Below are 16,988 nucleotides of genomic sequence, written 5' to 3' on the forward strand. Positions count from 1 at the left end.
AAGGTAATGTAATCGAAAATTGTTATAAAAATGCAAAAAAAAAGAGAAAAATAATGCTCTTCTTTAAAGTGCAGCTCAAGTGGTTCCGCATTTGAGAGAAAACACTTGCAGTGTTTCGATTTGGTATTTTGGATCACAAACATCAAAATCATTCTTGAATTTGATGTGCCGAATGCGCTATAATAATAATAATAATAATAAAAATGCTTATTGCACAAGCACATAAAACCAGGTACAGAAAATAATAAGAATGATAATATTTAATAATTCTAATATTATGCTCCATAGAGCTTCCTGGTGTGTGGTGGGGTTCTTTGGAGAGCCTGAAGTGGCTCCAGCTAAATTGTTAGAATATGTCTCTAGTGTATGGATAAGTAAACTGGTCAATGAACCATATTCCGGCTTGCGTGCACTCCAAACTACAGCTCAAAGACCCGCTAAAATATAGGTCTTACTAGCCAGTTGTAGCGGATCATTTCTGAGCTTCGATGAGGATACGCAGAAGCGACACAGTGTACTTGTTCTTGTTGTTGTTGTTTTTGTTTGATGTGCTGGTTGAAACCGTGAAAACCTATAACTTGCATGCCTTGCGAAGACATTCCGACCTTAACTCATAAATCAAGTCATTTTTATTTAGTTCTGCACCTACAAGTAGCGCCAGCATTTGAATATGTTGCTTCCACGTCACAACCAAACCACACCCAAGTATACATTCGGCGAAAAGAAAATACAAAGAACGAAACCACGATGATAAAAATTCAAAAGTTCTCCCCCTGCCATGCCGTCAAGGAGCAAGATCTTTCCATCGATTCGCTGTAGAATCCACGCTTCCGTAGTCATCCTTGCAGACACACAAATATGGACACTTTCACATTCAGTTTTCTGTCAAACCGCGAATAAACATTTGTACAGTATGAGAGCACCAACAATCATAAAGCAACATTCACACACGACGCTGACGAGGCCGCGGTTGCGTTGTTTTAGAGCGCAGTTCTTAGGGGCCCGTTTCCAGCCTGAGCGGCGTCGCCGTTGGCGTCGCCGTCGGCGTCGGCGTCGGCGTAACCGCGCCCCTCCCTCTCCTCCTCCTCCCCCTCCTCCTCCCCTCCTCCTCCTCTTCCTCCCCCTCCTTCTCCTCCTCCCCTCATTGTGTAGTATGGTCCGGGTGGGTCACGTGACCTCGGCGGGAGGGGGTCACATGACCCGTTTCCAGCCTGTGCGGCGTCGGCGTTGGCGTCGGCGTCGGCGTCGCCCCTCCTCCTCCTCCCCCTCCACTCCTCCTCCTCCCCCCTCCCCCCGCCAAGGTCACGTGACCCCGGGGGGTGACTCCCCTCCTCCCGCCGAAGTCACGTGACGGCCCGCCCAAGGTCATGTGATCCCGTCCCCTCGAGGTCACGTGACCCCCCGGACCTCTGCCCTCCTCCTCCTCCCCCTCCTCCTCCTCCCCCTCCTCCTCCTCCCCTCATTGTCTAGTATGGTTCGGGGGGGTCACGTGACCTCGGGGGGAGGGGGTCACCTGACTTCAGCGGGGGGTCACGTGGCCTCGGGAGGGTCGGCGTCGCCCCTCCTCCTCCTCCCCCTCCGCTCCTCCTCCTCCCCCCTCCCCCCGCCAAGGTCACGTGACCCCGGGGGGTGACTCCCCTCCCCCCGCCGAAGTCACGTGACGGCCCGCCCAAGGTCGTGATCCCGTCCCCTCGAGGTCACGTGACCCCCCGGACCTCTGCCCTCCTCCTCCTCCCCCTCCTCCTCCTCCCCCTCCTCCTCCTCCCCTCATTGTCTAGTATGGTTCGGGGGGGGGGTCACGTGACCTCGGGGGGAGGGGGTCACCTGACTTCAGCGGGGGGTCACGTGGCCTCGGGAGGGTCACGTGACTACCCCCTCCCCTCCCCCCCCCCCCCGAGATCACGTGGCCCCCGCGAGGGGAAGAGGAGAACGCAGGGGAGCAGGGAGGATGAGCAGGGCGGACAAATCCGAATTTTCATTTCTCAGAAAAATTATTTTAAAACACTCTTATCTCTTATCCCTCGGCCGGCTTCGGCTTTCCTGCTGCACGGTTGAAAAACCCTGCAGCAGAAAAATAATAGAACAAAGAGAAGCTAAAAGCTGCTAAAGTGCGTTCATTTCTTAAAAGTAGCGCACGGTGCGTCGATGCACAAGGCACGTGCAACGTGCAGACTTTGGAAAGATCATGGCGGCACAGTGCACATTCAAACTAGATTTCAGATGCCATGTTACACTGGCCATGTTCTTCCCAGAATTGGTGCACGGCACGTGTCTCGAGCATTTCCACAACAATCAATGCAGCCACTTTTGTCAGGATGGAGGGGCTTTAGCAGCTGCTGCTAAACGTGCTGCACGAGCAGAGGGTCAGCACCGCCGGCGCCGTGATCCAGCATGAGTGATATCACAAAGACGACGACGACGAGACGTAATCAGGCAGTTCTTTTTTCACAAAATGAGCGAGTCAGATGAAGCAGCTGCTGCTAAACGCACTGCCCGAGCAGAGGCTCAGCGCCGCCGGCGCCAAGATCCTGCAGTGCGTGCCGCCGAAGCTGAAGCTAAACGGCGCCGTCGACAAGACCCGGAAGTGCGCGACGCCGAGGCAGAGGCTCATCGCCGCCGCCGAGAGCAGCCAGAAGTGAGCGCTGCTGAAGCTCAATCTAAGCGCCGCCGTCGAGAGGACCCTGAAGTGCGCGACGCCGAAGCAGAAGCTCATCGCCGCCGTCGAGAGCAGCCAGAAGTAAGCGCTGCTGAAGCTGAATCTAAGCGCCACCGTCGAGACCACCCGGAGGTGCGCGACGCCGAGGCAGAGGCTCATCGCCGCCGCCGAGAGCAGCCAGAAGTGAGCGCTGCTGAAGCTCAATCTAAGCGCCGCCGTCGAGAGGACCCTGAAGTGCGCGACGCCGAAGCAGAAGCTCATCGCCGCCGTCGAGAGCAGCCAGGAGTGAGCGCCGCCGAAGCGGAAGCCAGAAGCCGCTATCGAGAGGACCCGGAAGTGCGCGACGCCGAAGCAGAAGCTCATCGCCGCCGTCGAGAGCAGCCAGGAGTGAGCGCCGCCGAAGCGGAAGCCAGAAGCCGCTATCGAGAGGACCCGGAAGTGCGCGACGCCGAAGCAGAAGCTCATCGCCGTCGCCGAGAGCACCCAGAAGTAAGCGCTGCTGAAGCTGAATCTAAGCGCCGCCGTCGAGAGGACCCGGAAGTGCGCGAAGCCGAGGCAGAGGCTCATCGCCGCCGCCGAGAGCAGCCAGGAGTGAGCGCCGCCGAAGCGGAAGCCAGAAGCCGCTATCGAGAGGACCCGGAAGTGCGCGACGCCGAGGCAGAGGCTCATCGCCGCCGCCGAGAGCAGCCAGAAGTGAGCGCTGCTGAAGCTCAATCTAAGCGCCGCCGTCGAGAGGACCCGGAAGTGCGCGACGCCGAGGCCGAGGCTCATCGCCGCCGCCGAGAGCAGCCAGGAGTGAGCGCCGCCGAAGCGGAAGCCAGAAGCCGCTATCGAGAGGACCCGGAAGTGCGCGACGCCGAAGCAGAGGCTCATCGCCGCCGCCGAGAGCAGCCAGGAGTGAGCGCCGCCTAAGCGGAAGCCAAGCAAAAGGCAAGGATCGCTAAGCCTGACGGTGCAACAAAAATTTTCCAACGGCTGTTTAGAGACAACCCGTTTGGGAGCGTATGTTCAGTCTGTGATCGGCTCTGGTTCCAAAACGACTTGCAACCGCTACCGGACAGATGTCACGAGACCCTAGAGCAATCATTTCCAAACTCGGACCTAACCCAATTCAAACTGTGCTCGACCTGCATACAATCAGTGCACAAGGGTCATATTCCTCATCTTTCCTCAAGTAACGGTTATGTATATCCCCCGAAGCCAGCCCACCTCCCACAATTGAACGCGGTGAGTGAGAGACTCATATCTCCACGAATTCCTTTCATGCAACTGCGACGGCTGATGCACGGTGCAGGTCAACACGGCATTAAGGGACCAGTAGTGAACGTCTGTGTTGATGTGGACGACATGGTGACAATGTTGCCTCGTGCCATCGAACAAGACCGAGCCCTCAATGTACATTTGAAGCGGCGCATGCTTGTGAAGACGACCTACCTGGCAGGGGCAGTAAAAAAATGTGATCTGCTGCCGTGGCTTAAGCTGCTGTGTGATAGCACGCTGTACAAGCATTATAATATAAAGTGCGATTTTGCCCGTTTGGGGGATATCGTAGAAGTGGACGAACACGACGAGATCGAGTTGCTCCCGCAATGCTCAGACCTCAACGATCCGATCCAAGTGGCTACAGCCATGACTCTGGCTCAGCACACTCTCGTATGGGACGAAGACAAGTTTCTAGCGATTGCGCCAGGTGAGGGAAAAAGGCCCGTGAGCATACTTTATGACGAACACTCAGAGGAGCTTTCGTTCCCACAGATCGATCTCGGTGAGCCGCGCCGAGTAGATGCCAGCGCAAAACCGACAGTCTTCACACACGCCATGAGTGAGATCCGCAGATCAGACCGTCGAGGGGCCACCCCGCAGCACGTGCTGTACATGGCCATGAAAGTGTTTAGGCACCGAGTAGCCGGTGACATGTGTGTGGCCTTCCGTAACATAAAGGCACTGGAAACACTAACGAAGCAACAGTTGCTCGACAAGGATTTTGTGCAGCAAGCGGTCGAGCACGACATGGCTTTCATGCATGGTATTCCCAACACCGTGCAGTACTGGACAAAACGCAAGAAAGACCTCTTTGCTATGATACGGCAGTTGGGTAAGCCGACCGCGTTCCTCACTCTTTCTGCCTCGGAAATGCACTGGCCCGACCTTTTGCAGTTGCTTCAACGCCTTCGGTTGAAGCCCGGCGAGATCGAAGTACCACTGGAGCAAATGAACAGCATTTATCGAGCACAGCTAGTAAATGACGATCCCGTGGTCTGTGCCATATATTTCGACCGATTGGTGCGTGTCATTCTCAACATTCTCCGCAACACCCGTGTATCGCCTTTTAGGCCGTACATAGTCGTCGACTACTTTAAGCGGATCGAATTTCAGCACCGCGGGTCGGCACACGCGCACATTCTCCTTTGGCTTCATAACGCGCCCAACGAGGAGCTCTCGATGCTCATGCCCCAGACTCTTGAAATAGCCAACGTTCTGCTTTCCATCGACAACGGATGCTTGAAGCGGGAGCGGACTCAGGTGCACCAACACACGCATACCTGCTACAAGCACAACACCACCAGATGCCGCTTTAACGCGCCTTTAATGCCCATCGATGAATGTATGGTCGTAGTGCCTTTCCCCACTGTGGACAATGAAGCGCAGAAGAAGAAAATCGAGAGCCTCCTAAACAAGTACGAGGCCATGCATCAGGCCCTGGAAACGACAAATTATGACTCCATGGAGCAGTTTTGGGAACATCACGGTGTCGCGGACAAGGCGGAGTACATTTCTGTTCTCCGAGCAGGCACTCCTCGTGCCACCATCATGCTACCCCGTACCGTGCATCAAAAGTGGGTGAATTACTTTAACCCATGGGTTGCATCAATTCTCGATTCTAACATGGATCTTCAGATCGTCCTCGACACGTACGCGTGTGCTGCCTACGTGGTGGAATATGTAAACAAGGCCAACCGAGGTATGTTGAACCTCAATCGAGCAGTGCAAGAAATTGTCAAGGAGAAGGGGGATATGGCCTATTCTCAGGCACTGAGACACCTAGGTGTGAAAATGTTGAATGCCATTGAACTGTCCGCACAGGAGGCCGCATGGTGTTTGCTCAACCAGGATATGTCGGAGGCGAGTCGCAAAGTTGTCTTCGTGAACTCTGCATGGCCCGAGGAAAGGACGCGCATTCGGAAGTCTAACGCTCAGATGGCGCAGGAAGGCTTAGTAGAATCAAGCACTGATGTATGGAAACGGACGATGATCGAGCGCTACGAAGACCGCATTCCCGAATTGGAACCTGTTACTCTAGCAGAGTTCGCTACCGAGTACAACATATATACCTACAAAAAGAGGAATCAGCGACGGATACTTCGCTACCGCGGTTACTCCGTAGACGATTCAGTCAACTTCAAGCGAGAACATGTCCTGCTTTTCTATCCATTCCGCAAAGAAGTTGACATCTTAGACCAAAACTGTTTCGAGCGTCTGTATGAGCAAAACATCGACGTCATTCTAGAGAACAAGGCACGGTACCACAGTGACGTAGACATTGAGCAAATTCGTGCCGTTTGTAATTCCATGCTCCAGTCAAATGACGGGGAACATTGTGCCACTTCTGACCTCCCAGATGTGAGACTGCACCCGATGGCCATGGAAAACGACGACTCCGATCTCCTAGACATCGGTATGGTCCAATCCAATGCCCCGTTTAAGCAGTGCCCCGCCGTGTGCACGCGCCAAGACGTCATGAGCAGAGATCAGTACCTGGACACAATGCGCAAAACGAATGAGGAGCAGTACGAGATCGTCCGAGAAGTCGTGCATAGACTCACTATACCGGACTCTCCGCCACTACAAATCTTCTTCACGGGAGTGGCTGGATGTGGGAAGACATTTGTACTGCGTCTCATCATGGACGTCTACAACAGATATTGCAACCCTGCTGGTTCAGATAATGTAAACGCCTATGTTGCCTGTGCTACAACTGGAAAAGCGGCGGTCGCGCTTGGTGGAATAACTGTACATGCAGCGTTCAGACTTACCATCAATAGGGATGGCGGACTCCGGGACAACGAGTTGAACACGTTCCGCTATGCGTTCAGGAACGTCAGGTGCGTGATTATCGATGAGGTTAGCATGATGTCCGCCGACATCCTTCAGAAAGTGGACTCGCGACTCCGCATCATCACTTGCAAATATCTAGAGCCTTTCGGCGGGTTAGACATCATCCTCTGCGGAGACCTGCGCCAGCTTCCCCCCGTTCGTGCCGCCGAGGTTTTCAAGCGCGTCAAGACGAACAGTGTGTTTAACACGGAAATCGCATGGCACCATTTGTCATACTTTGTCCTCACGAAGGTCGTAAGGCAAAGCGATCTCAGGTTTTCCACCATACTTACCAAAATTGGAGACGGTGCAGAATTGGATTCCTAAGAAATCGCATTGATCCAGAGTCGGTTCGTCACGCAACAACAAGCAGAAACGTGTTGTCCCGGTGGCATCCGCTTGTACTACTCCAACAAGGAATCGGACTACTACAATACGAACACGGCCATTGCAACCGAAGATAATTGTGTGGCATGTCCGGCACGGGACACAATCGTTGGATTCAGGTCTATGCAGGAGAAGACAGAGGCAATGCGCAAGGCCGAAACGCTGCCCAAGGCCGAACTCGGAAACCTGCCAGCTAATATAATGCTATGCATTGGAAAACCATATATGCTCACACTCAATGTCGATGTTTCCGATGGTCTGGTCAATGGCTCTGTTGGAATACTGCAGTACATACAATACGATACGCTCCGAGAGCCGGAACGCATCTGGCTGCATTTCGGTGAGCTTGTTTCCAAAATTGCGATTGGAACCGTGGCGGCCGCAAAATCCCGGCAGTTACGGGCACTCGACAGAAATATTCAGCAAAATTGGACACCTATCGAAAGACGCACAGTCACTTGCGTCATTGATAAGAAGTCAAGGATATCCCTGAGGAGATGCCAGCTACCCGTTGTGCAAGCAAGTGCTATCACCATTCACAAATCACAGGGAGGCACGTATGAAAACGTGGTGTACTCGTATGCCAAAAGTCATCCACAGAAATTGGTATACGTGGCACTGAGTCGTGCTACAGACATCAACGGGCTCTACCTCACCAATGTGGACAATGACTTTACGTTCTACCACGGCAAGCCCAATCCCGACAGGGTACTACTTGATGAGTTTCGTCGGCTGCAGTCACACAAACTCCAAACTGTCACTGCTAAGTGCTACGCAATGTTGGGGAACTTTGTGGCGCCAAGTTCGACAACGGCTTGGTAGTGGTGGCTCTGTATATCTCGCCTACAGCACTCACCAAAGATATCGTGCATTTTCTGCGACTTGCGTTAAGCACACGTGGGTCCACACCCATGTTAGTAGTGGGGGACTTTAATGCAGACTTAAAGAAGGATAAGAACTTCATACCACTTATGCAGGAAAACCTCCCATTTCTCTCCCTCGTAACAGCTCACACCGCTGTGACGACCTCTCGAAACACGTGCATAGACCTCGTCTTTCAAAATCAGCCTTTGGTCCATCACCTGGAACACATATCCTGCCACTTCTCAGATCACAAGGCTTCCTTCATAACAATCAAGGACTGGGATAAGAGTGCTATTTAAAGCACCAGTATAGGAGGAGCTTGCTCTATATTTGTATATATTGTGGGGATTTTGGACGCCGAACTTTGGCGACGATATGGACTGCACGCTAGGAAGAAAGGAGGAGGAGAAGAACGAAAGCTGGGAAATTGTTCCCTCCGACGGTCTTGCGTACATTGAGAGGTGTTAGGCGGGCCACTCGGAGGAGCATCTACCAGCTTCGTTATCAGTTGGAGCGTGCAAGTCGTACAAGACGAAGAGGAGGAGGAGGACGGTGAGGTTGAGGAGGAGGAGGAGAGGAGATGCCAGATACGTGTTGTGCAAGCAAGTGGTCTCATCAATCGTAAATCACATTGGAGCTTCCAGATCTGACAAGTATATTCCCTTTCTCCGTACAAGCGGTGAGCAAAAATACCACAATATATTACATAGTTCAGTGCGGTATATCGCAAAATTGAGATACCTCAAAAGAGGAGGAGGAGCACAGGAGGAGGAGAAGGGGACGACGAGAGAGTACGGATGAGGAGGAGGGGCATACCCTCCCCTCCGTTCCCTCTCGCCCCCGCCCCCCCCCCCCCCCTTGCTTGGAGCACATTTGGAACTTAGGGAATGTCATAGCTCGGGGCCTGTTCCTTCCTTTGCTACTGGAACTACACACTCTAAGTATCTAGAGCTTGAATATTTTTCATTCGAATTTAACATGGCCGACAGCATTGTTAAGACGTTCGACGAAAACATTGTAAACGTCATTAACACAGTTCAGACCGGCTTCCCTACATTTATTATAGGTGTGTTCCAAGCATGTGACGACTTTCATGACCCTGTTTCATCATCAAGTATTGAAGTTCATCTTGCGTCAGATCTAAACAAATCACAACACCATGTTTGGGGTAAGTCCCTTATCAAGTTTAAGATGGTGTGCCTGCCTGTAGCTTCTCTAAAGTGTCTTTTTTTACGCTTGTTTCACTTATTATAAGTGTTTTCTTTTTTATATTATACTCGGCCGAGCGCCCATCTTCCAGTGTCCATCACACTTTTAGTCTGGTGATCACGTCACCTTGAAACCCTTGTAAGCTCAGAAGTGAAAAGTTTTGCTGCTTACGCACAGCAGACAAAAAAAGGTAGGCAGCATTTTAACTTCTAACTGTCTAAGCGTGGATGTCAAGCATAAACCCTGGGAAGATTTGCCCACTGCTTAACTACATGCTTTTTTTTTTTTTCATGTCCTGGTTGGCTGCTACACTGGAGAGGCTGCTGAACATCATGCCACGGCGGCTGATCATGGCGGTTTAGTTAAATTAATAATGGGGTTTTCATCCAGGACGTAAATTGGAAACTCGCGGAGCAAACTTTAAGGTACATTGGTATAACAATTGCGTACGTTGGCTTTGTACGTTATTAGCGTAAACCTTGGCCGGATATGCAACGCAGTTTCCAATATACACCACGGTTTTTCCCCAATCAATAAAATTTCAACCCTCCAAATTATTTGTCCTGACTCTATATTTCAGAGCACAGCTCTTACGCGACCCTTTCCGGCTTGAGCGGCAAGGAGGAAAGCAGTACGAAGGTGGAGGACGGGGGGAGGAGAGAAGAGGAGGCGGAGGCGAGGGGAGGGGAGGAGCTTGAAGGACGAGGAGGTGATAAAGGAGAGGGAGGGGGAGCAGGAGGGGAGGAGGACTAGCAGGCACGATCACGAGGGAGGAGGAGGAATATACCCTCCACTCCTCCTCCTCAAGAGCTGCGCTCCAATTCGGCGTTACAGGAAGTTGTAAACGGCTTTCACTTTTTTCAAAATGTGCTTGATCTCACTCGAAAGTTGAACTTCCGACCCTCGGCGTCCAAAAACCTACTGTATAAACCGGAATATAGGTCGAATTTATTTTTGAAAATGGGCCTGAAAAAGTCGAAACTCGTCTTATATAACGGTCATTATCGGAAAAACAAAAATAACCTCGCAACACTGGGTGGCTGAAGCCGCCATCTTGTTTTTCTTTGTAATCGCCTCGCACTGGTCCACTTGTCAATTTTTTCTGCGAGTACGCGCGCTGGGCCGAGCAAGCAGCGCTCGTTCTTAGGATTCTAGAAGATTCGCGTTTATTCTTAATAGGGGAGTACCTTTTATCATTTTGCCCCAGTTTTTTGTTCTGGAAAGTGCCTGCTCATTTGCAACCTAAACGCTCGATTCTCAAACATTCTGAGCCGAATTTGGGCGATGCCGACGCACATTAGATAAGGAGCTGCCCGCGACCTTGTCGAGTCAGTCTCGCTTTCGCTTGCTGTCACGACGCCAAATCGGCACCTACTTTTCTGCGGTCTCGACGCTCCTTCTTTATTTTGTTTGGCACAAGTTCGCCGATGAAACCATTATTTTCAGTTTACGTTTTCCGCGCTCTTTTTCATCCGTGAAATTTCTGGTGAAGGTGTGGGGTACCGCAGCCCATAAAGCATACGCCTCCAAGGCTTCGCAGCGCAAGACCAGCCCCTGACTCAAAAAGACCGTCCGTGGATACTACCAACACCCGAGCAAGTCGCCGCGCCAATGATCAAGGAAAAGAGTCTGAGGGTTCTCATACGCGGCGTAAAGGAGAATATATTTTGAGGTCTTATACCCAACACACAGGCGACCGTCGAAAAATTAGTGACGTAGACCACGAATATCGAACGTGTTCCCAGGTTTGAGCCCCCACTACCACTACCAGCCACTACCCGGCGTCGCTGCATCCTCGTCGTCAAGCTGCTACCTGGGCTCCACCACGTCGAACATACGCGAGATCGTCTGGGTCGTTGTCCGAGAGGAGCTCCGAAAGCTGCTCCGTCTGCTAAGCTTCCGGTGTCACTTTCAATCGCCGAGATCATACGCGACAAGGTCCAGAGGGCCTTGCAGGCTGAAACTGCAGAGGTCGACGTGCCAACCCCTGAGGAAAAGACGCTGTTCTACGCCGTATTGACCCGGCGATCACCGCCGCCCGCCCGCCCGTATGTGGCACCTCCACGTAATGAGCATTCAGCGCCACGGTACTCCCGACGTCCCGAAGAACGGGTCCAGTAGGTGGGCCCAGAGGAACCTTCGCCAAGGAAGACGGACGTCTGGAGGACGGCCGATCTCCGACCGCGGTGTCATTACTGCTGGGAAGCCAGCCATGTGTACCGGCGATGCCCCTACCGGCAGCACGCGATTCGTGGGTTCGCACCGAACTCCCTCCACCAAAGTTGCAAAGACCAACCTCGGGACATTGACACCTGTTGGGACGTGCACTGCTCGAATCAAAATTCACGGTGAGACCTGTCCAGTTAAGTTTGTCGTCCTTCAGGACTGGGCGAGAGACGTCATCCTGGTCATGAACTTCCTGCGCGTATACGGTGCCGTGATCGACCTTGGAGCGAACAGGTTTACGCTTCGAAAGTTCGTCCTAGTTCCGAAGGTATCTAAAACAACGGCAGGAGCCGTCCGAGTCATTGCGGACCACGTGAACCTGCCGCCACGATCAAGTGTTCTTGTGCCCGTCGTGACCGTTTCAATCGCCCGTTGGGAGTTCTTCTGAAAGGCAACGTACAACTGCAGGATGAACGCACTGTGGCCCTCCTGACGAACTTTCGATAAGAGGCCCAGCACCTTACAAGAGGTACCGCTGTAAGACATGTCGAGGTGCTCCGGAACGCCGCCAAAATCACCGCCATCTCCGGTAAGCCTTCGCCATCTCAGCCGTAGAATACCCCGCCGCGGCAGCTGGATGTTAATGCCAAGCTACGTGCCAAGGAACGACGAAAGCTCAAAGACCTTTTCACCGAATTCAGCGACAGCTTTAACACGACGACGAATGTGCGGCAGACAACAGTTGCGAAACATCTCATTGTTACCAACGAGGATTCGATCGGTGTGCATCGGCGGCCGTACCGGCTCTCCCCAAAGGAAAGGGAGGTCATTTAACAACAAGTTTAGAAAAGGCTCAACGACAACATCATCCGGCTGTCAAGCAGCCCGTGGGCCTCTTCAGTCGTAATGGTGAAAAAGAAGGACGGAAAGCTTCGATTTCGCGTAGATTACCGGCGGCTGAACTCGGTGAAGAAGATATACGTGTATCCGCTCCCCCGCACTGACGACACATTGGACCGGCTGCGCCACTTCCGATACTTCTTGCCGGTGGACCTGATTGAGTGGCTATTGGCCGATCGAAGTCGATGAACGGGATCGACAGAAGGCTACCTTCGTCACGCCGGATGGGCTGTACGAGGTTTGGGTAATGCCCTTCGGACAGTGCACGTCGCCGGCAACGTTCAAGCGTGTCATGGACACCATACTGGCAGGCCTAAAATAGCAGAGCTGTCTCTGTTTTCCTCGAAGACATCGTGGTAATCTCGGCCAAATTCGACGAGCAGTTGCGACGCCTTCGGGCCGTTCTTCAAGCAATCAGGACCCCCGGACTCACCCTCAAGCCGAGGAGATGCCGGTTCGCCAACGGCGAACAGACGTTCCTAGGTCACGTTGTGACCAACGAAGGTATTCGTCCTAACCCTGAGAGGACTCGCGTCGTAGCGGCATCTACTGCGCCCACCGAGAAGGCCGTCCAAAGATTCCTGGGAATTTGCGGGTACTACCGGCTGCTCGTTCGGGATTTCGCCACGTTTTCTGCGCCGCTCACACACCTCACACGAAAGTCGCCGTGAACTTTGAATGGGGACAAGAACTGTGCTGTTATGGCCTTGGGTAGAAGACGAGGATGAAAAGAGAGAATAAATAGATGGCGTTAAAATAAGAGGGAACCGGGAGTACTCTGTTTTATTAAGGACCAGCGACACATGCTGTCAGAAATACAAGGACCCAGGATCGACCAGGAACGGTGAGCGATGGCTTCGTCGTCGATTGCAGCCACCAGCTCATTTCTCTGCCAACCGCCTGCGGAATTGAATTTCTCAAACCCCGATGACTGGCCCATTGGCAGCGCCAGTTCGAACGCTTTCGGTTCATCAGTGGCCTTGCCACAAAACCTGAGCCAGAGCAGTTCAACGCTCTAATATGCTTCATGGGCGACAAAGCAGACGACATTCTCCTCTCACTGAACTTATCGGAAGCCAAAGTGGCGGAGTATGCGGAAGTGCTTTCGGCCTTTGAGAGAGACTTCGTCCTCTGCAGAAACGTGATCTTTGAGAGAGCGAAATTTCACAAAAGACATCAGCGAGAAGACGAAGGCGTGGAAGAATATATAACAGATTTTCACAGCCTCGCCAAGACTTGCGACTTCGGAGCTCTGCACGAGGAGATGATTCGAGACCGAATTGGCGTTGGAATCCTCAACCATCAGCTGTCGAAGAAATTGCAACTGGATGCAGGACTGCCACTCGAGAAGGCTACCAACCTGGCTCGACAGTCCGAACCTGTCAAGAAACAGCAAGTTACTCTCCACAATTCCCCGAGTAAAAACATTGACAGAGTTTTCAAGGAGGAGGCAAGTCAACGAAAGGGGAAGACATGAAACAAAGCAGTGACTCTATCTCGGTCGGTTTTGTCATGAGTTTACCAGCTCAAGACAAAATCTGCCCGAAGTGCGGTTACACACACCACCAAAAAGACGCACGAAAAACAACATGTAACAAATGCAGAAAACTAGGGCTCTACTCACGAATTTGCAGGAGTTCTGGTGCCCTCAGGGAAGTTACAACGTCGGAAACAGCATTTCTTGGCTCCGTGGCGTCGTTAGATGGACTGCGATGGAAAGTCACGGTCGACATCCAAGACATTCCCGGAGCGTTCAAAGTCGACACCGGTGATAATGTCACCGTCATTCGTGACAGGATGTACAAAGACTTTTTTTAAGGATGTTCCCTAGGGAGCCCCAAACAAATCCTGAAAGGTCCCAATAAGAAGGTATTGGCCGTTCTTGGTATATGGAATGAGACTCTTCATTACGAAGAGAAAACCATCAAGACCGACATTTACGTCGTTGAAGAGCTAGAGCAGTCACTTCGATCTAAGGATGCAAGGGAACAACTGGGTATTATTCAGCGTCTTGATCAAGTTGGCGCCTCAGGGGGCAACACTGTGGACCCAAAACGAGAATACCCGCAGTTGTTTTCTCGGTTGGGCCACGTCAAGATTTCATACAGGATCAACCTGAGACCTGACGCTAAACCAGTGGCACTGAAGACACCTCGAACAGTGGTCATTCTACTTCTCGATAAGACCAAAATGAAGCTCGAGGAAATGGTCAAGAAGGGAATAATTAAGCCCGTAGAAGAGCCAAATAAATGGTGCTCTGGAATGATGACAGTGAGAACACCCAATGGAGACTTTCGAATATGCGTAGATCTGACTGAACTGAACAAATATGACGAAAGAGAAGTTCACTCACTTCCTATAGAAAAACACGTTTTGGACAGCTAGCTGGAGCACGCTATTTTCCGAAAATTCACGCCAAGTCTGGATTTTGGCAGTTTGAGCTTGCAAGAAGCCTCAAGCTTTAACAACCTTCGTCACACCCTTCGGAAGATTCAAGTTTATGAGACTGCCGTTTGGAATATCATCTGCTCCAGAATTAAAAAAAAAAAAAGATGTTGCAAATCCTCAGTGGTCTCGAAGGTGTGGTATGCAACATGGACGATGTGCAAATCTATGTCGACTCTCAACAAAAGCATGATGTCAGACTGCGGTGTGTCTTAGAACGTCCTCAGGATCAAGGAATCACCCTCAATCCGGGCAAGTGTGATTTCAGCGTCCAAAAAATAAAGTTCTTGGGTCACATCATCGACTATGAAGGAACACTCCCAGACAGTGCCAAAGTTAGGGCCGTTGTGGACTTGGAGCCTCCTTCATCTGTTCGTGGGCTCAGAAGTTTTCTAGGCATGGTGAATTATTTGACAAAGTTCATACCCAACATGTCACACATCGCCTACCCACTTAATACGCTATTGAGCTCCATGAGCCGCTGGGTTTGGGATTCGAAACAGCAGAGGAGTTTCAATGAACTCAAGCGCGCGCTGACCACGAGTACCGTGCTGGAGCTGTTTGACCCAGGAAAACACACAGTGATCCCTGCCGATGCTTCATCATACGGCTTGGGAGCTGTGCTTTGTAAGCTTCAGACTACCAACCAGTTGCATACGCGTCAAGAACACTCACAAAGACGCAAAGAAGGTATGCACAGGGTGAGAAGGATGGCCAGGTGGTAGTTTGGGCGTGCGAAAGGTTTCAAGATTTTGTGACTGGTCTTCTCATTGAGATTGAAACTGACCACAAACCGCTTGTGCCGATCTTCACGTCGAAGAACCTAGCGGACATCAGGGTTTAACTTCAAAGAATGAAGATGAGAATGATGAGATTCTCATATGTGATCAAACACTTTTCAGAAAAAGTGCCGATTGCCGCAGACAGATTGTCCCGCCAGCCTCTAAAGGAAACAGGAGACCCCGATCTAGAACAAGAAGTGGCAGCATACGTCAAGAGAGTGACCGCAGACTTTCCTGCGACAAAAAAAAAGACTTAAAAAAAAAACAAAAAAAAACAGGGACACTACGTGCAAACAGCTCGCAGGGTACAGTGGAAAAAGGGTGGCCCAGCGGTAAAGAAGTTTCTGTAAACTGTAAAGAGTACTGGCAACATCGGTCAGAAATTGCACTTCAACATAGACTACACATGAGAGGATGCAGACTCATTATCCCGTTAGCCATGCGCCCTGACATCACCCAGAAAATCCACCAGGGACATGAAGGAATCACCAACTGCAGAGCTCGAGCGAAAGACTCTGTATGGTGGCCATGCGTCACAACGGCGATTGAGAAGATGGTACGAAGTTGCTCAGCATACATCACGGAATCGGCCAACCGACACGAGCCTTTGATGGTATCGACGTTTCCAGAGCACGTGGAGCGAAAGCTCGCGCTGCAGAACCCAGGGATCCTGGGTTCGAGCCCCACCCCTGCCCGTTTCGATCTGGATGAGCATCGTACCGGCGTGCGGTCGTGTATCACTACTGCGTGATGCACGGTAAAGACCCCAGGCTGGCGGTTGTACCGCACTGGCTAAATTTCTCATCTACAGCTGGGAGACTCGTCGCCCCTGTGAGGCAGACCAAGTTCTAGGCTGTATAAACACACACACAATCCAATTATTATTATCGACGTTTCCAGAGCGACCCTGGCAGAAGATCGCGATGGCCCTATTTTATCTGTCAGGAAAGGACTACCTTTTAGTGACCGACTATTACTCGAGGTATCCAGAGATGGCACTTTTGAACTCTATGACTTCGAGCTATCTAATAACACACTTAAAGTCAATTTCCGCACGACATAGAACACCTGAAGTGGTGTTCAGCCACAGCGGACCACAATTTCAACGTTTGGCTGGATGTGAGCTCCATCAGTTCGCCCGAGAGTGGGGCTTCGAACTAAGGACTTCTAGTCGAAGATATCCCCAGAGCAATGGATCTGCTGAAGGCGCTGACGGAATTATTAAGAAAAACCTCAAAAAGAAATCTGACAGCCACATCGCATTACAATCCTACCCTGCAGCACCATTGGGCAATGGATATAGTCCCGCCAAGTTGCTTATGGTTCGCAAGCTGAGAACATACCTACCATCTGCTCCTTCCACTTTGGAATCGAAACTTGGGAACACCCAAGAACTTAAAAAGTGGGAAAGAAGAAGAATAACTCAGCAAAAGTCTAACTACGACATACGACGTGGTGCCCGACAGCGGGAACCTCTAAGAAGA

General features: G+C 51.6%; 2 protein-coding genes and 1 long non-coding RNA gene across 3 annotated transcripts; all 3 read left to right on the top strand.

The window, feature by feature from the left end:
• Positions 1-2,268: 2,268 nt before the first annotated feature.
• LOC121046461 (vicilin-like seed storage protein At2g18540) lies at positions 2,269-3,223 on the top strand (the record flags this gene model as incomplete). The annotated part of the gene is made up of 2 exons (XM_040500705.2): positions 2,269-2,584; positions 2,834-3,223. Coding segments are annotated over exons 1-2 (522 nt in total), but the record flags the coding sequence as incomplete, so codon positions are not given.
• A 714-nt stretch (positions 3,224-3,937) lies between these two features.
• LOC120839509 lies at positions 3,938-8,301 on the top strand. The gene is made up of 3 exons (XM_040209789.2): positions 3,938-7,006; positions 7,097-7,478; positions 8,147-8,301. The coding sequence occupies exons 1-3, from the start codon at positions 3,938-3,940 to the stop codon at positions 8,299-8,301; spliced, it is 3,606 nt and encodes a 1,201-aa protein (XP_040065723.2).
• A 178-nt stretch (positions 8,302-8,479) lies between these two features.
• On the top strand, positions 8,480-9,152 carry LOC121046460. Its single transcript, XR_005798173.2, has 2 exons — positions 8,480-8,681; positions 9,069-9,152. It is a non-coding gene; the product is annotated as an uncharacterized LOC121046460 (long non-coding RNA).
• Positions 9,153-16,988: the final 7,836 nt, after the last annotated feature.

This window comes from Ixodes scapularis, unplaced genomic scaffold, assembly GCF_016920785.2.
Source record: "Ixodes scapularis isolate PalLabHiFi unplaced genomic scaffold, ASM1692078v2 PGA_scaffold2__306_contigs__length_199485367, whole genome shotgun sequence".
In the NCBI taxonomy this organism is placed as follows: domain Eukaryota; kingdom Metazoa; phylum Arthropoda; class Arachnida; order Ixodida; family Ixodidae; genus Ixodes; species Ixodes scapularis.